Source organism: Pollachius pollachius, assembly GCF_949987615.1.
Source record: "Pollachius pollachius genome assembly, chromosome: 10".
Classification (NCBI taxonomy): Eukaryota; Metazoa; Chordata; class Actinopteri; order Gadiformes; family Gadidae; genus Pollachius; species Pollachius pollachius.
Genome location: NC_136943.1, coordinates 5,767,917 through 5,790,035, shown reverse-complemented (window position 1 = coordinate 5,790,035; position 22,119 = coordinate 5,767,917). Strand labels below are relative to the sequence as shown.

Genomic DNA, 22,119 nt, shown 5'->3' with positions numbered 1-22,119 from the left:
ATCAAGAACTACAGCCGTGTGTATCTGTGTATGTGTGTGAACAGTAACGTGTAACATCTGTAACAACACATCAATGATTTCGATCCCCTCTTTTCATTTTCGCTTTTACCTTGTCATGATGTGTCAAGGTAATCCACTTTAAAACAAAAAAAAAAACTTAATGCATTCTATTAACCAACGGTTCAATGGATCCCCAGAATCAATGCGGTCGAAATAATCCCATTAGACTTGTCAGGAGATCGCTCTCTACTCACCAGCCTTGGTGGTCCGGTGTGCTGGTCGGCTGGCCTCCTGACCGGGGAGACATGGGCACAGCCCGTCACACTTCACCGAGAGCACCTTCCCAGACAAACAGCCGTGGAAGTCCAGCTTACACTGGAACAGTGGACACAGAGATAAACGCTCGCTACGTCTATTCATCACCCAACACATGAAATATTTATGACACAGAAACATTATTCCAACCCAAGCGAGACGGCGCAGGGTGTTGTTATAAGTCACCGAAATCAATATTTGTCGACAACGCCAGTGGAATTTATTTCCTGTTGCATGATTTGGTTTTATTAGAGGTGCTGAACAACCCTCTGACTGCATCTTTCTCTCTCACACACACAAGCATACGCATGACACACACAAAACACACGCACAAGCACACGCACAAGCACGCACACTAACAAACACACCAAAAATAGCCTTATTTTTCTCCTTCTACAACTTTATTGTAATTGGAGCTGACGTTTTTCTCTTGGTGTCACCCCCTGAAATGTACTGTTGATTTGTTGACAAAGTAACAGCAGCTCGATGTCAAATGAGGAGCTGTTGGTACAGAGACAAAGAAAGAACTTACATTATGATGGGCTGCTATTTGCTTCTGCTGTGAGAAATGTCAATTGTCGTTTTGCTATTCGCTTCTGGCAAAACGCAAAACACAAAATGTTGTTTCATTGATTTAAAAAGGAGCCAAAGTCATTCTTGTCCGCCTATTAGCATTCTGGGTCTGCGCCTTATCTTCGTTCCACCATTTTAATTCCGATTATACGAAAGTGAACTCCGCCAGGCGTCCGGCCAATAAAGCAGGGAGAAGCAGTCAAAGGCCTACAAGCAGCCATCCCCGGATCAGCCTCATTACATTAAGCATAGGGCACAACAACGATTATGGAGCACGCTGGCTTGCACACCACCGGGCCTGCTGATGTATAGGCTGGCCTCAGAGAAACAGATGAGGGTGCTTTTAGCGCGACTCACGCAATAATAACCCTGGCTCTCAGTCACTCGCTGGACACTCACCCCCATGGGAGGGGGGGGTGGAAAGTACAGCAGGTTGCCATTATTCAGACCACAATCATTAGCCTCACTGCCAAGAAAACCGGACAAGAGTCAATACATTAAAGAGGGATGGGATAGTTACAAGGAAGGGAATCAAAGGCCTTGAAATTGGGGAACAGATGGAATCTCGTTGCCCAGGAAAAACGAACGGAAGGCCGCGGAGCACTCATCCGTAATCACAGTACTTAGGAATCTGTGCAACACCGAACACATTTCATGGGGAAGACAACCGAGCAGCCAACAGATAATTACTAACAAATGACCTCCACTTGCAGACACAGTGGGGGGGGGAGAGAGAGAGAGAGAGAGAGAGAGAGAGAGAGAGAGAGAGAGAGAGAGAGAGCGGGAGAGAGAGAGAGAGAGAGAGAGAGAGAGAGAGAGAGAGAGAGAGAGGGAGAGAGAGCGGGAGAGATAGAGAGAGAGAGAGAGAGAGAGAGAAAGAGAGAGAGAGCGAGAGAGAGGGAGAGAGACCGGGAGGGATAGAGAGAGAGAGAGAGAGAGCTAGTGAGAGGGAGAGAGAGCGGGAGAGATAGAGAGAGAGAGAGAGAGAGAGAGAGAGAGAGAGAGCGAGAGAGAGGGAGAGAGAGCGGGAGAGATAGAGAGAGAGAGAGAGCTAGAGAGAGGGAGAGAGAGCGGGAGAGAGAGAGAGAGAGAGCGGGAGAGAGAGAGCTAGAGAGAGGGGGAGAGAGCGGGAGAGAGAGCGCTAGAGAGAGGGAGAGAGAGCGGGAGAGAGAGAGAGAGAGAGAGAGAGAGAGAGCAGGAGATGGAGAGCGTGAGATGGAGGGATTCATTATGAAAGATGAACAACCTTCGGTGCACGCGAAGGAAATGATGATGCCAAGGCTTACCTTGGAGGAGTAGGTATGGCCATCGGAGCCACATACAGAACTGGAGCGGCTCCCTGAACACTGCCTACATTTCCCATGAGCGCCTGCTTCAAGCCGGTGTTTGTTGCCTACACTTCCTTTCCTGGCTTTTACACTGTTAGAGAGAAAACAAGAAAGAGACAGAGAATGAAATCGGCAGAGGTTCATCTGCCAAAAAACACACATAGTTTACACAAAACATGCATACATGGTGTAGAACTGCTTTTCATTGTTGAATGATATTTTTTAATAGAATGTTTGTATCTGTAATCAGGTATTATGCAATATTGTATTAACTCAATTGTTATATCATGGGACACACACTCCAAGTTTAGATATTTGTCATTTCAGTGTCAACAGCTGTGTCTCATTGGCTAGGATGACCCCTAGCCAATGAGACACATCCTGGAGCTCTTCTAAGGGGCTAACTAAAGCTGACATGCCCGAGGAAGGCTGATCCTTAACAGCAGCCACGTCTAATGAGCGCTCCCTAGCTCCGTTACGGTAACCAAAATATCGCCAGGCTACAACCCTTGCTAGCGAAGGGTTGTAGGGTCTTCCACTCATCAATAAATGATGACATCATTAATTGCATACTGATTGTGCTCAATGTTAACCGCCAGCTTGGCCTGACGTTTGCGCATGGAACGGTTCATGGACGTGGCTCTGCTGCTTAAGAGGGAGGTATCACAGGACGTAAGTCAAAGTCCAACACAGCTGGTTGGTACCCGTTACCATGGTGACGGGAAACAAGCCAACGATCTTGTCCACCCAGCGTCAATCTAGCTGTGTTTTCATGACCTCCAACTCCTAGTGCACTCTGACAGTGTCTCTCTCTCTCTCTCTCTCTCTCTCTCTCCTGCTTGGGTGCAGGTATCAGCCAGGTGAATCTCAGCAGTATTGCACACACACACACACACACACACACACACACACACACACACACACACACACACACACACACACACACACACACACACACACACACACACACACACACACACACAGAATCGCAGGAGTAGAGGGTTTCTTACATCGCTGTTGGAGTCATTACTCTGGCTGCCTGCAGGTAACACACACCCAGATGTCTCCCAGGGACTCACAATCCACCATAAGCATCTTCAGTTACATTACTCACACTTGTCAACACTCAGCAATCTGGGCAAGTTTCTCTTCCCGAGATGCTTTAGCGTGTTTCACTGACAGCACTTCTCAAGTCAACACAAGACAAATATTGAATGAGGGTGAAATCATATTAGTATGTCATATAGGCATATATTTAATTTATCGGCAGACACACACATTGTAGAAACATTGTACTAAAGAAATGGGATGTTGCTTTTATATTCTAACTAAATAATTTAGCTGAAATGTGTCCTGCTGGGAGATGATTTTGCGGACCCAATTAATTCTGATCATTCCAATTAATTTCATTGTCAAAACAATGTCACAGTTCAAGGCATGAATAAGAAGGACGATTAAAACGTAAGGTTAATAATTGTGTGTTGGATATATCTAGCAGAGCAAGGCGTTGTCACAAATAAATATATATTAAAAACACAGAATTGCCCTTGCGAAACCATTTCAATTTAATCATAGGCCTGGTGCAAAATGTTTCACATGTTTTTTCCGGAGGAAGAGAAGAGCCCTTTCAACTGAAAAATGGAAAAGCATAAATGGATCAACATGGTGCTGGTGAAGAAACAAGGACCACAGAGCGCACGGTGTGACGGCGGTCTGCAGGCTCTGGCAGACAAAGAAAGGCATCAAAGTGACTTGATTGTGTTCCTCAGAGCCTTTCAATGGAAAACACCAAAGGCACTTTCGCAGATAGCTAACATGCTTGGAATTACACTTGTTGTTTCTTTACACTTGAAAATGTCATATTACCATCAAAACAAAACAAAACCAAACCCTGCTTAAACCGAACGTTACGATTTATTCATGACCCTCGTCCGCCAGCGCGCGTCGACAGTGCTTGTCCCCAGCCAGCTGGTGCCAGTGTCAGTGTGTTTCTTATCGAGGTGACCGCTCTCACCCCGGTGTCGGCTGCTTCCTGCGGGTGCACACGGCGGTGAAGGAGTTCTGGCTGACACACGCCTTGTGCGGAGGGCAGCGGACCTTTCGACAGGGGTCCCTAGTCGCGTCCGCACCTACGGCAAAGGGAACAGGGACAACAAGTGCAAAGCAAATATTGAGATCGATAAACACTTTGCCAGGATTTGACCGTTTGTTATTATTTTAGTTCAAAATGTTCTACGATGATTCAGTCTTGTGAGCCGGCCAGAACTATTGGAGATTGGGTTACAAAAAGAAAGCAGAAATACACATGGGTCTCCGCAGTGTCAACCCTTTTCACAACAACCGGTCTTTTTCCCAACACCAAGCCCGTCTCCCTACGCGACTCCCTCTCTAAGGTGACATCATCATCGCCGTGGCAACAGATACCCAGCTGGCCTGCATCCAAGGTGGCCGAGATCAAAGCGCCTCATTGACTCTGAACATTGTTGAATTTCACGCTAGGCTAACAGAGCCGGCCCACCTGCAGGTCAGAGCCAGAAGGTTAAGCAAGGACAGCAGAGGTGCTGGTGGGCCTGGGAGAAAGACAACCGAAACAAGAGGCTAACGGTGCAAAAACAAAGGGGTTTGCTGTGGAGACTACAGGCGGAAACACAGTCTAACTGGCACAAAGGGTTCATCCCCATGATAAAAGCCAGTGATGGTTCTTAAGGCAACTGAGTAGTGCGTTCAGCGCAGACAGATCAAAGCTTCATGCAGAGTCACTAGTGAACGGCTCCTAATAATACAAGATTGGAGCTTTCTTCCATTAGTGCTCCAATAGGGGGCTGTGTGTGTGACAGTGTTTGAAAAAAGATTTGGAGAGAGAGAGAGAGAGAGAGAGAGAGAGAGAGACTACCAGGGTCTCGGATTTGTACCACTAGAACTGGACTTCAGACCCACCGGGAGACACACAATTTCCGAGACCTTATAAAACCTTTATAAGCACATTTTGCTATGAAGTTGTGAAACATAATTCAACCAAGAAATGCTATCCTACAGCATTTGTGGCCCTTCCCTGATTTATGATTCTCAATAAAATACACACACAAACATGCAAACCACCGCAGCAATATAAGGGCATACCCTTTTTCCTCATATGATGTCACTATAGAAAATACAGTTGTTATGCATACTTGCATGGGGTTAGAAGTTAGAAATGCATGTATGAGGTATGAGACTGCCACAGTGTTTCCACCGCCAACCGACCCCTGCAGCCTAGCCCTAGTGCCTAAGCGACTATGAAAGTCAGGTAATGTCCTGCAGTCGCTCAGTGGAGATCACGACCATAAAACTCTGTTCCAACAGTCCAACGGCCAAGAATCAGTGCACCATCATCACTGTAAACTAAGGAACGGGAGGCGTAGCGGCCTCACATCTGTTCCCTGCCCTTTACACCGCTCCAGCCCGGCTGTATGGGATGGATGTTTATGAGGACAGTCAATCACAGGATTAACAGCTCCTGGTTTGGATGACGCGCGTATGTCCTGTTTGGTCCATGGAAGCAGTCGACACCCCGAGCAGAGACACAAACCTATTTATTTATACGCCCACATCCAGTGTAAGAGGATTAACCTTAACTCTAAGCCGACGCAAACCATGGCGACAATCTCAGAACACAAAGAGAAACACAAAGTCATTAAGTATGAAGGGTTAGACGTTCTTTCCCGACGTATTGTTCTGGTAGAAGCAGCCATCTTTGATGTACGCGTGGACAGAATAATTAGTTCTGAGACAAATCATTTGCTTTGTGGTACATGATGCGGGGGGACAGACAAACGACATGCATTAATTAAATCCACAAACGTAAAGCTGTGTCATTTGTAATTATGAAGGCAAACGATGAGGCCTCGGTCCCCTTGTCAGCCGGGTGCCATGACAACCACAGGAGATGCCTGTCAATGAAACCTGAAGGCTCTCCGACTCCATTAGAGTCTGGCCTCAGCTCTATCAGTCACTGCCAGGGTGGAGAGTGCCTGTGAGGGGAGGAGTGATAGGGGGGGGATAGATTCCGGTGTGTGGACAACAAAAGGTTGCAGGACAATTGAGGATTAGTGTGTGTGTGTGTGTGTGTGTGTGTGTGTGTGTGTGTGTGCGTGTGTGCGTGTGTGTGTGTGTGCGTGTGTGTGTGCGTGTGTGTGTGTGTGACCTCAGAGGCTCAAGGGAAATGGAATTTTAATGTAATGTAAGGTGCGCACACACACACACACACACACACACACACACACACACACACACACACACAAAAACACCTCTCTCTCGAACACACTGAACTGATAAAACTCGCCCACATAATGTCCCATCCCACGCAGATAACTGTCCACAAGAAACATCCCATAATCAGAAAAAATTGGAGTTGACTCAAAGAGGTTGCTTCCACCGGAATGTCCTCTGGAACGGGGGAGGAAGGAGGAGTGAGAGAAGGGGGGAGGAAGGAGGAGTGAGAGGAGGGGGGAGGAAGGAGGAGTGAGAGGAGGGGGGAGGAAGGAGGAGTGAGAGAAGGGGGGAGGAAGGAGGAGTGAGAGAAGGGAGGAGGAAGGAGGAGTGAGAGAAGGGGGGAGGAAGGAGTCGTGAGAGAAGGTGGGAGGAAGGACGAGTGAGAGGAGGGGGGAGGAAGGAGTACTGAGAGAAGGGAGGAGGAAGGAGGAGTGAGAGAAGGGGGGAGGAAGGAGGAGTGAGAGGAGGGGGGAGGAAGGAGTACTGAGAGAAGGGAGGAGGAAGGAGGAGTGAGAGAAGGGAGGAGGAAGGAGGAGTGACAGAAGGGAGGAGGAAGGAGGAGTGAGAGGAGGGGGGAGGAAGGAGTACTGAGAGAAGGGAGGAGGAAGGAGGAGTGAGAGAAGGGGGGAGGAAGGAGGAGTGAGAGGAGGGGGGAGGAAGGAGGAGTGAGAGAAGGAAGGAGGAAGGAGGAGTGAGAGAAGGGGGGGAAGGAGTAGTGAGAGGAGGGGGGAGGAAGGAGGAGTGAGAGGAGGGGTGAGGAAGGAGGAGTGAGAGGAGGGGGGAGGAAGGAGGAGTGAGAGGAGGGAGGAGGAAGGAGGAGTGAGAGAAGGGGGGAGGAAGGAGTCGTGAGAGAAGGTGGGAGGAAGGAGGAGTGAGAGGAGGGGGGAGGAAGGAGTACTGAGAGAAGGGAGGAGGAAGGAGGAGTGAGAGAAGGGGGGAGGAAGGAGGAGTGAGAGGAAGGAGGAGTGAGAGAAGGGGGGGAAGGAGTAGTGAGAGAAGGGAGGAGGAAGGAGGAGTGAGAGAGGGGGGGGAAGGAGTAGTGAGAGGAGGGGGGAGGAAGGAGGAGTGAGAGGAGGGGGGAGGAAGGAGGAGTGAGAGGAGGGGGGAGGAAGGAGGAGTGAGAGAAGGGGGGAGGAAGGAGGAGTGAGAGAAGGGGGGAGGAAGGAGAACAAAAGGTGGTCAAAGTGACGGATAGAGTGATGATGACGATGGGCGGAGAGCAGACATTTTCGTGTGTGACAGAATTAAAACACTAATTTATTTTCAGTTAAATGTGTTTTTTATGTTCCAACCGTTTGCAGAACAATTCCTGGTTGAGTTATTCATTTTTTTTTATTATTACTCCCGTTTATTTTGTTATTCATTTTATAATCAGCGTTTTGCCGTGACCCGGTTCACACGAGGCGACTTTAAATGAGGGCTGGGCGGCCAGAGTAGCCACAGTCAACACGGCTGCCTCCACGGGGATTGCGATCATAACAGCAGGGACAACCTTAAAGAACCTCTCTCTGAACCTCCCTGGCCACCCTGGGCCACAGCCACCCGTGGTACACAACAGGGCTCATTACTATTCAGTGTGCATGGGTGATTGTGGAGTAGGTGACTTCATCTATTGACTTGCTGAGTCCATCCAGCTCAGCCTAGTTGATCTCTCTCGGTCTCTCTCTCTATAGCTCTCCATCTTTCTCTCCATTCTGCTGCACTGCACAGCTGTGGCAGGGGTTTTATATTATAGATCACAATACTTTTTATTGAAGTTGAAATTAATATTATTATACACAGGGATTTAAGATTGACTTTGCATTAATCGTTCAGCAAAAGTCCACTCAACTTTCAAAAACAGGCATTGATCACCTTGTGAGATGTGAGAATGTGGATCTGCATAATGTTTCACTTAACCAAACAAAAAAAAAGAAAAGTAAAGTCTGCGATGTCCAAGTGAGTTATTTTTTAAACAAGCCTTCTGAGAAACTTTGCCTCGGTGGACTATAACTTCTAAGTTACATTTCCTTGGGTGAGATGAGGACGAGGAAGACGGAGGTCAAGATGCATCGAGTCTGTTTGTGCTGTGGTCTCCACAGACACTAATAAATACTGACACGACGATGCTGAGCTTCTGCAGTGTTTGGACCGGTGTGTGCGTCAGCAATTAATAATGTGCATGCTACTCCCTTCACCGGCCGCAATTAAACCATTACGTTTTCACCAGCAGACTCTAATTTAAGTAAGACGCTTCTGCTTAAGTCTTCATCACCCTCACCCCCACAATGTTATTAGTTCAACTCCTACTGTACTGCAACAATAAAAAAGAGAGAAAAGCAAAAGCTTATGTTTGAAATGCCATCCCTACGCAGTTCATGAGTTTTCACCTGCTCTCCCCGGCTCATGGAGGACAGCAAGAGAACACTTTATCTTCACCAAGTCCTCTGACGTGAACAAGCTAGTAGTGGCTAATTAGTGGCCTATTAATATTAATAACATGAATAGGTAGTCAGCAGACGGGTTGATAGAAGGCGTGTGCGGTCACTGGGGAACACGGCGTCATTGACCGGCGATCAGGCCTAGTTCTTTCCAGTTCAATGTTCCCTCAGTCTCTTGATTTCCCTAGCTGTGTTCTACCGAAGAACAAATAAACAAGACAAAGATTCAATAAGTGACAGCCCCGGCAACCCCCCCCCACACACACACACACACACACACAACCCCCTCCCTCCCTCCTGAGTGTTTTCTTCTAACTACCTCCATGAAGAATACGTTCTCCACTTTCAGGCTTCAGCAGGACTAATTAAAAAATATGATGCTCTGCTCTAACCTGAGGGGAGGGGGAGAACAAAGAGAAACAGACAGAGAGAGAGAGAGCGAGAGAGTGAGCGAGCGAGCGAGCAAGAGGGAGAGAGAGAGAGAGAGAGAGAGAGAGAGAGAGAGAGCCCCAGAGACAGAGAGAGAGAGAGAAAAAAATACACAAATAGAGAGAGAGAGAGAGATATATATGTAGAGAGAGAGTGAGAGAGAGAGAGCGAGAGCGAGAAAGAGGCAGAGAGAGAGAGAGAGAGAGAGAGAGAGAAGGACAGAGTGAGTTTACTCCTGGGGGTGTGAGTCCTCACCGGGGGAGGGACGAGGAGGGAGGGAGGGGGAAAAGGAGGATGAAAGCGGATGAAACGCCTCCGGAGAGGCTGGTGCGATATAACAAAATAAACACGGGGGAAATTTAAAACATGGCGTTTAAAACATAGCAAAATATCATTATAGATTTGAACTGACTGGGGAGACTAAACAAACACGTTGAGCTCAAATGCCCGAAGAAAAAGGAAAAACGATAAATCGAGAGAAAGAAAACTATTTATTCTCAGGACTAGAAACAAGGACACTCACAGATGGACACACTCTGGATTCAAAGGCATGGAAATACACTACAGTATTAAATTTGATTATTACTATTTATATTATATGGTGCTACACAGCTAGCTTCACAAGCAAACAAACACATCAACATGCACCCACACACCCCCTTACTAACACACACCCCCTCACTAACACACACACACACACACACACACACACACACACACACACACACACACACACACACACACACACACAGTTAAGCCATGAGGCAAATTTCAAACCTGCGGTATTCTACAACTGGATATCTATGAGTTCTTCAAATATGAATATGAATTCTGCTCTCTGCTCATCGATTCACCTCCCCTCATGGATTCACATGAATACATAACTGGTCGCTGTACTGCGGCAGTGGCTGAGGAGGCAGAGTGGGATTACTGGCGACCGTAAGCTTTCAAGTTTGATCCCCAACTCCTCCTAGCTGAGTGTCAAGGTGTCCCTGGGCAAGCCACATAACCTTAACTGTTCCAGGCAAGCAGTGGACACCACTGGCGGTGTATGAATGAGAATGTTAGGGCCATAGTTGTTAAGCGCTTTGAGAGGCCACTGGTTAGAAAGTAACACGATAACGGGCAGGTATGGTATACTGTCGGATCGCAAGCAGAAATAAGCATGGATGGGTTAGCAGTCTGATGAGCTCTGTTCCTTCCCTCCGCTGTCTGCTGGAGGCCTGTAGAAGACCTAGTTTTTGCGAGTGTCCTCTAATTGCACCAATGACGCCATCATGGGATCCATTATGGCAGCAGACTATGAGTTTCCTTCCAAAAGCCAGCCCCTGGCAAGGGAATAGGTCTGGGCTCCGACTCGTCTGCAGATGCCTTGCTGAAGGAAACCTGGTTTCTCTCTCGCTTACTTTTCCCCATCATCTATCTTCTGTCTCTTTCCATTCCAAGCAATACAACCCAAATCTTTTTATTTCGGTTCCCTGGGACTTTGTGTTTTTAATTTCCTTTCTTGTTCATGTGCTCCATATTTTCATCGCTCTCTCTTCATCTTATCATAGCTGTTATCATTTTTTAATTGTACTTTCCTTTTTGGGTTTTCCCGACCAGATCTTTTTTTTGGCCTTCCTTCCTTCATTATTTCCTGGTTTCCTTCCCACCTTCTGTCCGTCCTTCCCTCTTCAAACCCTTCCTCGCTTCTCACACTGCTATGAGATGTTGTCGAGGATAAGAGATTGAGTTGTTACCTCAAAGCCCTCCATTTCACTAGCCAGCCCCTGACTCCTAAAACGACTCATATCAGATTGTCTCTTGGAACACGGAAAACTTTCTTGGGAGCGCAACATTACTGAATAAAGTGGCATAATAGAGGCCTACTCAGTCGGAACGGTTGTGGAAATTGCATCACTTCTCTCAAGCCATCCTCAATCTCATAGCATTGCCACTGTGGTATTAGCCTTTTCCTTGCTTTGTTTCCTCAAAGCGAAAAATAAACATTAAAATTGAAATTGTTTCTCCTTTGAGACTAAGAATCCAAGCAGGTATACGACCTTTTCAGAAAACAAACAAAACTAGAAATATATAAAAAAATATGAAATCCCCATAAAACCATGAAATACAGAAAATGTGTTTGAGGTTCATAATCCCCTACATTATCCTAGCAGCATCCACAATGCCACTCTTTTCCGATCTTGAACAGAGATAATGATTACACGCTACCATAACACACGATTTGCTATCAAACTTTCATACCGGTGGTTCATATCAGAGTCAGATCACTTCACATGCAGTAGTTTATTCTGCCATTTATATCAGCAGCAGGTACATCAGAAAGTATCAAGCTATATTACTATCACTGTTTGTTGCACCTGAGACAGCCTTAGTCATACTGCTACCTAAGTTAAATGATAAAGTTTGGTTACTTTTCCATCAAGCATTTTACTATCATTACAATATCCCTGTTTTCTAAATCTGATATTAGAACCGCCGCCAACTGACAGTAATGCTAGGTTTAGCAGTGACCCGGGCTAAAGCCTCCACAACAATAATCAGGGGTCCAGCTCTGATCACTGTGTCTGAATTTCAGCGCGGCAGGCCATAACAGGTTTGTATGACAGCGGGTCTGTGTATCTCCATGTCTGATAATTGTCATCTCCTTCATACCACCTGAGACGCCTGGCTGGGCTAATTCTAGTCTGGAAAACAAAATGCAGCGTTCAACCCACACTGAGAAGCTAATGGCTTTTTGTGGGGAGTGGAGTCTAAGCCACTGCGGCTGAACGTTGACTTTGGCATCATGCCCCGCTTTCTACAATTTAAGAGATAGAAACAAAAAACAAAACCTCCCCTTCACATCGTTGATTTTGGTTTCTTTCTTTGATGACTTTTTCACAAAAAAGTTATATATTATTTGCATTTATTTATTTTAAGGGCCCCATTTCAAAATCGACCCGAGTGACATCAAATGCGGGCGTGTCCACCCTGACGTATGACAGATGGATCAATCCACCAGTTGGTCCAGTCCACTGGCTAGGCTGGTGGACTGCTTTATCTATCACGCACCAGCACTACCAGATGTAGCATTGTCCTGCGATGCTAGTCCTTCTAGCAGGACTGCTGGATCTCAGATTTGTTTGTCCAATACAGAATTATGGAAGGATGCGGTTTGACAGTTTTAGCAAAGCCTTTTGCTTACAGACTAAACATTACTCTTAAATGTCGAATGTTGTCTGTAGCACATTCAGAAGTGTTAACTAAATTAATTTGCAGCACATAAATTCTCCATTCAAATATGTGGCACTCTTTTACAGGGATCCCCTTCATCTCCAAAACCTCTCTCACTGACACACAAACACACACTCACGCATTCCCAGATGGTGATTCATGCCTTCACAGCACAGAACCAAACTGGCACCAAACACAGACACGCACCCTCACGCGTGTTGCAGGTGTCAGCGTTGAAATAGGGCGCTGAGAATTACAACCCTGCTCATTACAGACGGGTCTCAGCAGACCGATAAAGAACAAAAAGGCTCACACCAGCATCCATTTTTCCTCCATCTGTCTGATCTACAGCGAGCTGGGTGTTGTGCTTTCTGCTAAAACAGCGACTTCAGCAGCACCGCAACAGTCACAGCCTCGTTCTGGCCTGGAGTTGTGCTGCTGCTGCTGCTGGCTGTAAAGCCATAGATTCAGCCCGGTAAAACCCCCTGAGGCCGGCCCCTCTCCCTGACCTGGGGGGCTGGGGGCAAGTGGTTGGTGGTGTGCTAACAGAATTACCCGGTTTTATTTTAATAACCATCCTAGGATCCTACATATCTGCTGCTAGGGCTCGGCGTCCCAAGGCAACCACGCCATTCATGCACGCTATCAGAGTCAATTTTCAGTCATTAAGGCAATATTAATTTCAGCTCATCTGATAAAGTCCCATTCATTTGGCTGACATGATTAAACTCTGATGATTGCACAATAACAGTATCTAATGTGTCCTCTCTGTGCCTCAGCAGGCTCTAATACTCTTTATTATACTGCCTGTGAGTGTTTGTGTGTGTGAGTGTGTACTTTGTGTGTGTGTGCGCGCCCGAGTGTGAGTGTATTTTGTATGTGCGTGTGTTTGTGTCTGTGGGTGTGTGTGTGTTTGGATGCATATGTGGTGTATCTTGTTTATGTGTGGGTGTGTTGTATGTTGTGTGTGTGTGCTGCATGTGAGGGTGGTGTAATTTTGTGTGTTGTGTGTGTTGATGCGTGCGTGGTGTATTTTGTGTGTGTGTTTGTGTATGTGTTTGTTTGTGTGTTTGTGTACGTGTGTGTGTGTGTGTGTTTGTGTATGTGTGTGTGTTTGCTTGTGTATGTGTGATTGTGTGATTGTGTATGTGTGGGTGTGGTGTGTGTTGTGCGTACGTGTGTGCGTGCCTGCCTGTGTGTGTGGATCTTCCCTGTGGCAGGAGATAAGGTTGGTTGGTGTGTGTGGGAGGTGATGGTGACTAACGTTTCACGGCAGAGAGAAACCATTAAAGCAAGGACAGTTAACACGAAGTACAGAAGCGCCACGGTGAGAAGCACGGAACCAGCTGACATCGCCAACCACAATCACATCCCCCCAAGGGCCACTGAGTCGTGCACACCGCCCCGTATGAACTCTGGGCCCTCTGGGTTCTACAGTGTTCTCATGTTTCCATCTCAGTGGTTCTGGAACTCTTTTACAACGGTGTCTCCTCCCAGGGTATTGCTACACCTAAGCACCCCTTTCACTGGCAATTATATTTAATATGAACAATGTTCGTCCATGTTATAAGTTGTGCAACCGATTATTTGGTGGAATACTCGTGTCCGAGAACTCCCTGTTACCCTTCAAAGCCCCCAGAGGGGTATGTGTACCCCTATTTGAGAAACATTCTCTACGTCATACAGATACACATATATCCCTTCCAGACGTTTTGGACTGAATGGAGTGATAATATGACAAGAATTTTGGACAGGCTCGGGTTGGTTACTGTGAATAGCTGATATCAGTGCCAGCGTTGCCCTTTTCCAGTCCAGATATGTCTCGGCTCATTAACGTGATTGTGGGTCGGTCAGCCTTTCAGCCTCTCCTCATAAAACCCCCCTTTTCAGTGGCCCCCTCCAAACTTGTTGCTATGGTAACGAGTTATTTGTATGTCATCTAATTAGGCAAACAGAGTGACGGAACACACATCAGTTTGAGGAAAGTGTCTGCATAATAGGATTATGATTATTATTATTACTTGCCAAGCAATCTTGATCTGGATCATTGTCTACCCATCAGTAAATAATAATAATATTATTACAAAACATAAGCTCCCAAATGAACAAGCTCAGAGGGAAATACTGGCTCCACGCATAACGCCAACACTAGCATTATGTGTGGAATAAATAAACAAAGGCTATGGATATTTCATGGGGACATCCACACTGCCTGACTTTCCGCTGCATCAAACAATAACACAGCTTTTTTAGCTTAAACTATAAATATCAACAGGGGCTTTGTTGTTGTGGTTCTCAATACATGATACGCTTATGCCAAAAGCAAACGTTGGGTTAACACCACAAGGCTAAATAAAAAATGACATATTTTATCAAGGAAACCTTGAAAACTAAGCTTTCTGCGAGGAGGCTGGCAATGAAGAGCTGCTATGTATAGCGTATGAAAGAAAGACCGAAGTAATGGAGGTGGAAATGGATGAGGATGCATATTGTAGGCGAGGACTGACATGCTCTTACATTCAAACCATATTGGTCAGCATTAACTCTTCCTGCCCTGGCTCGTTTTTCCCTCTTCCTAGTGCAGAAGACCCATCTCCGGGCACCCTCCCCGTCCATGACATACCAGTGTGTGTGTGTGTGTGTGTGTAGGGGGGGGGGGGGGAGTAAGGAAGAAAAGGCGGATGAGGCTCTGAGCCAGGGGGGCCGAGGTGTGTCTGAGCTGGAGGAGGCTCAGCGCTTTTATCAACAGACCCACACCTGGGCCCAGCCAGAGCACTGAGCGGTGGACACACACGGAGCACCCAGAGACTGGCTGCTCGGGTGGAGAGAGACAGAAAACATAGGAGCCTCTCTCTCCTTCACACTCTCTCTCTCTCTCCCTCCCTCCCTCTCTCTCTCCCTCCCTCTCCCTTTCTCCCTCTCCCTTTCTCCCTCTCTCTCTCCCTCTCTCCCTCTCCCTCTCTCTCTCTCTAATAAAGATTGGATGCATTGATATCTTAAGTATTGCAGTTTAAATGTTGTTGTGGGTGTGTTGAAGGGAGTGTTGTTAGATAGAGCAATGGTTGAAGGTCTTTTTGGTTAACATGCTGCAGACGGGGTTCAGGCCGGCAGTGAACTCTCACCGTGGTTCACCCCTATGGAGTTAAGCTCATCTGACCGGCTGTCACGCTGCGTCTAAGTGAGAGAAGGAGCATTTGACCGACCTGCGGCCGTGGGAGAGCATTTGTGTGTGCATGTGTTTGTGTGCATGGGTGTTTGTGTGTGTGTGTGTTTGCATGAGTGCGTGGGCGTGTGAGTGAGTTTCTGCCCTCGCACACCAATTTTGCCACCTGGCTGTAAATGGAAACGAAATTGAAGTAAATGTCAGTGCAAGGCTGACATTTTAATAGCTACAAGCCGGTTTAACTGCAGATTGCTGCATTCATTCAATTGGGTCAGGGAGGGAGGGCAGCAGTTTGTGTGTGTGTGTGTGTGTGTGTGTGTGTGTGTGTGTGTGTGTGTGTGTGTGTGTGTGTGTGTGTGTGTTTATGTGTATGTGTGTGCCTGCTGGCTCAGGCGAAAACGTGCACACGTGGTTCCATATCGCCGCCTAAACTCACAGGGAGGAATGGTAAACTGTAATGGCTCCATTACAGTTTCTGGGTCGATTTCACAATAAGGCCAACAAATTATGTAGTATATCATTAGGATGGGGCTCGGTATGCAATCAGAATGGAACACAACATCTCCATATATTACGGGGGGTGGGGGGGGGGAAATCAGGGAGAACACAATGAAGGTGATAGTTTGATCAGAGAGCTATTTGCTACGAGCCTAACTGAGGACCCGAGGGAGGCTCCTGCCGCGTGATCTTCATCTTGATGCTTGCTCCCAAGGTCATCCTCGGCCGCCCTGCGACGCAGCCAGATTTCATCTGATCAGCGCCAGGTCTGACGGGGCCGCCTGCCTGGGAGGGAGGAGCCTCGTCTGGCCCACATGAGTGGCACACGCACACACACACACAGATGCATAAACACACACACACACACACACACACACACACACACACACACAAACACACACACACACACACACACACACAGACACACAGACAGACACACAGACATGTCTTTGCCTGTTGTGGCTGCTGACGGCAACCTGGGTGGAATGACAATAACCATTCACGTCCGATGGACCATCGCTATGGAAACAGCTTGTCAGACATTATGGAGAAATATTCTAGAGTCTGCCTAATCTATTCAGGGTTTGTTTCCTTAGCTCTGAAGCAGGAAGCATGCTTCTGTGTATCTGGTTCCCAATTATTAAGAAACACATTGAGTTGCATAATGCTGCAGCCTTGTCGACAGGAAGAATTGACATAACCTTGATGCAAATACAACTCCTGATAATCGATGTTGTATGCTCTATCTATAGACTTCTGTATTAAACCGCAAAAACATATTCATTTGCTGTGCTATTTCTTTTTTTGTGGCATTCAAAGTATATTTCAATATTCAACTCATTCAAAGCCGCAATATTTTTATACAAACTCATACCAACGAGGTGGAAGAAGCTAAAAGACTTACAGTTTGAAAAACTAGTTACACCCCATAGCTTCAAGGGCAGCACTTTGAATCTGAGTCACCTGAGTTGAGAGCCTGGCTGTCCCTGCTGAGTCTCTGTACACCAATGGGAGAGAGTCTCTCTCCAGCCCCCCATCCCCTTATAAAACAGCCAAGCTCATTGTATAGCTCACCAGGGTGTTGGACAACAGACTCCACATAAAGAGCGCAGTGCTCTGGTGATAAAACTAAATCTCTCGCGATTATTTACCGAAACTGAAAATGATGAAGTTAAGAGAGCTATAAAAACGAAATGGGGCAATGTCTTAAATCAAACCACAAGGGTCAAATATATAGTGACGTTCATAAAATATGGCACAAGCGAGTTATCAAATGCCACCTGGTGTTTTCAATCGATGTATGTGTTGATAAACCCAATTGCGATATTCATCTTGTAAATCCTAGGGGCAATCAATCAAAACAAGTGTATGCGTGTGTGTGTTTGCGTGTGTGTATGTGACTGTGTGTATGCGTGTGTCTATATGTGTGTGCGTATGTGTTTTTGTGTGTGTATGCGTGTGTGTGTGTGTGTGTGTGTGTGTGTGTTTGTTGAAGCTGTGAATTTAGACAAATATATAAATAGCAAATAGGGATGGGAAAAAGTCAAACATAAAGATAGAAAAATTGCTTTCATTGTAATACCATGGAAATATAACAACAGTGTCCAAAATGCCAGAGAGAGACACAAAGAGAGAGACACAGAGAGACAGAATCAGAGAGAATGCTAACAACAATGCTCAGAATGCTATTAACCGGACATGGAAGGTGGACAGGAAACATAATTGAACCAGCTGCACAAACACAACACAGAACAATGCTTTAGTGGACAAACAGCAGTCGAGGCCGAGAAAGGTTCTGTTTAAACATGCAGCTGTCTGACACGCTGCCTGGCCGGGGATCAGTAATATCGAACAAACTACAACATTGTCCATGGCAATCTCTGTGAGCAGCCTGCTAAATCCAACATGGTGATATAAATATTCAACCAGAGGGGTTGACTAGCAGATTAATAGCCACTTAATAATTGTTGTTAATCGCAGAAATTGGATTTGGTTTGCTGATACACCATCTTTTTTGTGTCAAGGGTTTGGAAGCACTGCTTGGTCCTTTGTCATTGATTCCCTTTATTCATGTGTGAAATCACCCAGAATAATTTTCATTGGTAATGGGCTTGTGTTGACATGTCTGTTGCATCCGGTTATTCCTCACGTGACACAACAACTATTACCTTGGTGCAGAGACTTTGCGGGAGGCCAGCTCTTGAGGTAGTCCTCCTAGGGTGAAGAAGAAGAGAAGTTAGAACAATAAAGTGCTTCCTTCCTCTGCGTCTGTCTCCGTACTTCCGCCAGACATGCAAGCCAAGGGGAGGGGGTGTGCTGTGGTGACGTGAACAAAGCAGCCTCATAAGAAGTATGACAGAGGACATAAAACTAAAACTGTTCTAATCACTGGTCAAATTTAACCAAAAGACAATCTATGAAAGAAACAACGACAACAATGGTGGAAATCTTGATCGTCTAGATAGTTTTCAATGATCAGGCAAGAGCAGTGATTGAGCTCAAAAATCGATGAGAGACGGTGGAGATCCAGTGATTCCAGGCTGAGGATGATATCTCCCTGTACATCAGAGGGCCCTGCAGTTTGGTATGCATCACGACAGGACGAGAGCTCTGGTAGAAGTCTGCTCTTTGCTCTCATATGCGATGGTTTCTTTTTCACAGAAGATAGTCATACTGAATCTTGTTATGATCCCATATTGGATCAAAGCCCCTCTCCCTCTTGAGTCTCTCTCTCTCTCTCTCTCTCTCTCTCTCTCTCCATCTCTTTCGACATCCCTCATTCTCCATGTCTGCTGGACAGGACATCAGAGGAGGATGGTCTCTGCTCATCATGTGGAGTCTCTAGTCCCTAGTCGTATGCGTCTTAAAAAACAAAATGGGCAGGGAGTATTTTCATCCCGTCATCTTCTTGCTGCTGCTTTGGCTTTACACAACCAAGGCAATTTGTTTTTTCTCTCTCTAATTTGAGGGCACATTTTCCACTCCATTTTAAGTGTTCATTATATATTGATTAGTGAGGAACAGAGGCTCCCTATTTTTATCTGTAGACCAAAGCACCAACTTCGGGTCAGATCTGCAGTGCACTGATTTTCTGAATTATTATTTTCTAGGCCAAGCTTTTAGAGATACGATCTAAATGATAAGGGAACCAAGTTCTTGCATAGTCTAATTTTCTAATTACTTTTTGGCTGGGAAGCCAGCTCACTTTAGCATTGCCTAGATAACCTTGCTTTGCATCGAGTAGACGAAGGTGAACATCATGTCTAGACATGTTCCTTTAATACTGCCACCGACGGAGTTCTATTCATCTTGTTATCTTCTCTTAACCCTACCGCTATATAAAGGGTCTTCAGTTTACACTCCTCAGTAACTCACTATCCGAAATCCTCAGCAGACAAACTATTTTCTATTCTTTACACACACACACTTCAAAGTACATTAGATGAAGCATATTTAGCCATGACTCCTCTTCATGTCAGCATCATCTTCATTTAGACGTGACGGAGGTGGTGGTGTCTGGGGGCGTCTGGCACCCGGCTGGGGCCGCTGTGATCCTTCAGCTCCAGCCCCCTTAAGGGTGGAGGTGCCCGCCTATCCTTAGCCCTTGCTCTGTGTTTGTGGGCCCTATTTTAATGGTCTGAAACGCAAGTGAGAAGCGCAAAACGGAAGTAGCTTTGTGTGCGGGTTCTCTGCCGCTGTTGATATTATGCCGGCGGATAAATGACTCTTGCGCCTGGAGCAAATCTAAAAAGGGTTGGTCTGAAGTAGCCTAATTACCCGTAGGTGTGGTTTGGGCGTAACGTGCAATAAACCAATGAGAGTGCCAGCTCACATCCCCTTTAAGAGCCATGAGCGCATTTGAACCTGACGAGTTGATATTTTGAAAGCGCGTTTGCAGTCTCCGATGAGACAGATGCATGACCACATGAATTTCAAACTTCAAATGGCTCAGTTTATGGCCAAATAATATGGCCTAATTCGCACATGGAATAGCGTTTTCTTGTACAACTTCCGAAATACTGAGTCCTCATGTAAATTGTGGCAAAGAAAACTTAACACACATATGATATGCGGTCCTGTGGCCACAGCTGTGGGTCTATTTAATGAAATGCGGCAATAAATTAACACACAATCGTTTCTTACCAGTATTGTATACATTATCGTTATCGAGTTGCGTTCCTAATATGCATGTGTCCCCCCGTTAATGTACATTGCCATGGACTGTATTATGCGCTACGTGTTTAGTTTGCGTGTGTTTAAACAGATGGATGCACACAAGCGCGCCTGCATTCATTCATTCTTTTTAACACTCACTCGTGGTAAAACGATGTTTCCTCACGATCAAATACTCATCAATCCTAAAAGTTATGGGCTTGTACACGATGTCGGTGTCAAGAAAATGTGTGTTTGCTGTACGGCAGATGCATTGATTTAAACACAAGTTATTACTTCTGTATCAGCTGTTCTTTCACAAATAATTCGACCAAAGTTATCATTTACCCTAAAAGGAGATTTTGTTTTGGAAGGCTGGGATATAGCCTACTTTGCTCAAGTTTATTATTATTATTATTATTATTATTATTATTATTATTATTATTATTATTATTATTATTATTATTATTATTATTATTTTAACGCATGGCATAGCCTACTACAGTGTCAATTCATGCAGCCCCTATGGATTTTTTTTTCCCACAATCCACATCATCTGCATAATATTTCAATTAGGCAAATCGTTTGCATGTTTGTGCTGTGGATAGCCTACTGGTATGTAAGCTTATGTTGCAGTTCCAACCTGCCATGGTATGTCAAAATAGCAACACCAACTGCGCTATCCGCTAGTGCACTTAGACCAGGTATTTGTCGGTCAGTTGCACAACTGCTTTATCGGTCTGTAAGATAGCACCATGTATCATTTGCGCCGGAACACACCTCTGCTTTTCGCCGACACGCCTCTCAGGGCGCAAGTTTAGTGGCGCAGGTTTGCTGCGGGGGGAAATCTGCTTTGCGCCGGGTGCAAACTAGCAACAATACATGCGTCAGTGTAGAAAGTCAATTGCCCTGGATGCAAGATAGGGCCCAGAGTGTGTTTGTTTGCTTGTTTGTGTGTGTGTGTGTGTGTGTGTGTGTGTGTGTGTGTGTGTGTGTGTGTGTGTGTGTGTGTGTGTGTGTGTGTGTGTGTGTGTGTGTGTGTGTGTGTGTGTGTGTGTGTGTGTGTGTGTGTGTGTGTGTGTGTGTGTGTGTGTGTGTGTGGTATAAATGGGTGAGAGTGAGGCATTCATTGTACAATTGCTTAAGTGGATTTAGAGGCCAGACAAGGATTTTAGATTAGATTAACTTGCACAGGAAGTGATGGAGCTTGATTCCCCATTGCTTTACGGTCTCTCCAGATCCTACCCCTTTTCGCTTTTCTTTAAAAAGTTTATTTAACTGCGGGAATCTGTGGGAATGGGGCGTTGGTGCCATGGTTCATTGTGTCCATCAAGATGGAGTGTTCTATTTGCAGAACTTCATCACCATATGCATTTTCACAATATTACACAAAATGAAGAGAGAGACTACATCATTGTTATGTAGGAGCACCATATGTAATGTGAAACAGTTCAGTATGCAAATATGTGCAAATTATAGGGCGGTACGCTCTGCAGATGATTATGCTGAAGGGTAAAAGTACAAAAATGACAGGGCTCCAGGTCCACATATTGATAGTTCCTGGTATTCAGAGTGAGGGTGGGTGATTCTTCAATGGGCTTTAAATATAATGTGGACATACTGCCGTCAAAGTATATATCAATGTGCATTTAAAACAGGGTACTCACCTCCACTTCCTTCACACGCCAGCCGAGAGAAGAGACGCAAGGGGGCAGGAGGAGGAGGGGGTGAGAAGAAGCACACGGACATGTCGTTAGTGAGGGTCAATCTG

General features: G+C 45.9%; 1 protein-coding gene across 1 annotated transcript in view; it reads right to left on the bottom strand.

Annotated features, from left to right (window-relative positions):
* The window catches only part of LOC307081625 (testican-1-like), a gene marked incomplete at both ends in the record, with an annotated part of 64,986 nt that overhangs the window by 12,548 nt on the left and 30,319 nt on the right, over positions 1-22,119 (bottom strand). The window contains 4 exons of the mRNA XM_079744877.1: positions 255-375; positions 2,175-2,307; positions 4,231-4,345; positions 4,722-4,734. Coding sequence (XP_079601003.1) covers positions 255-375; positions 2,175-2,307; positions 4,231-4,345; positions 4,722-4,734 — 382 coding nt within the window. The remainder of the gene's footprint in view (positions 1-254; positions 376-2,174; positions 2,308-4,230; positions 4,346-4,721; positions 4,735-22,119) is intronic.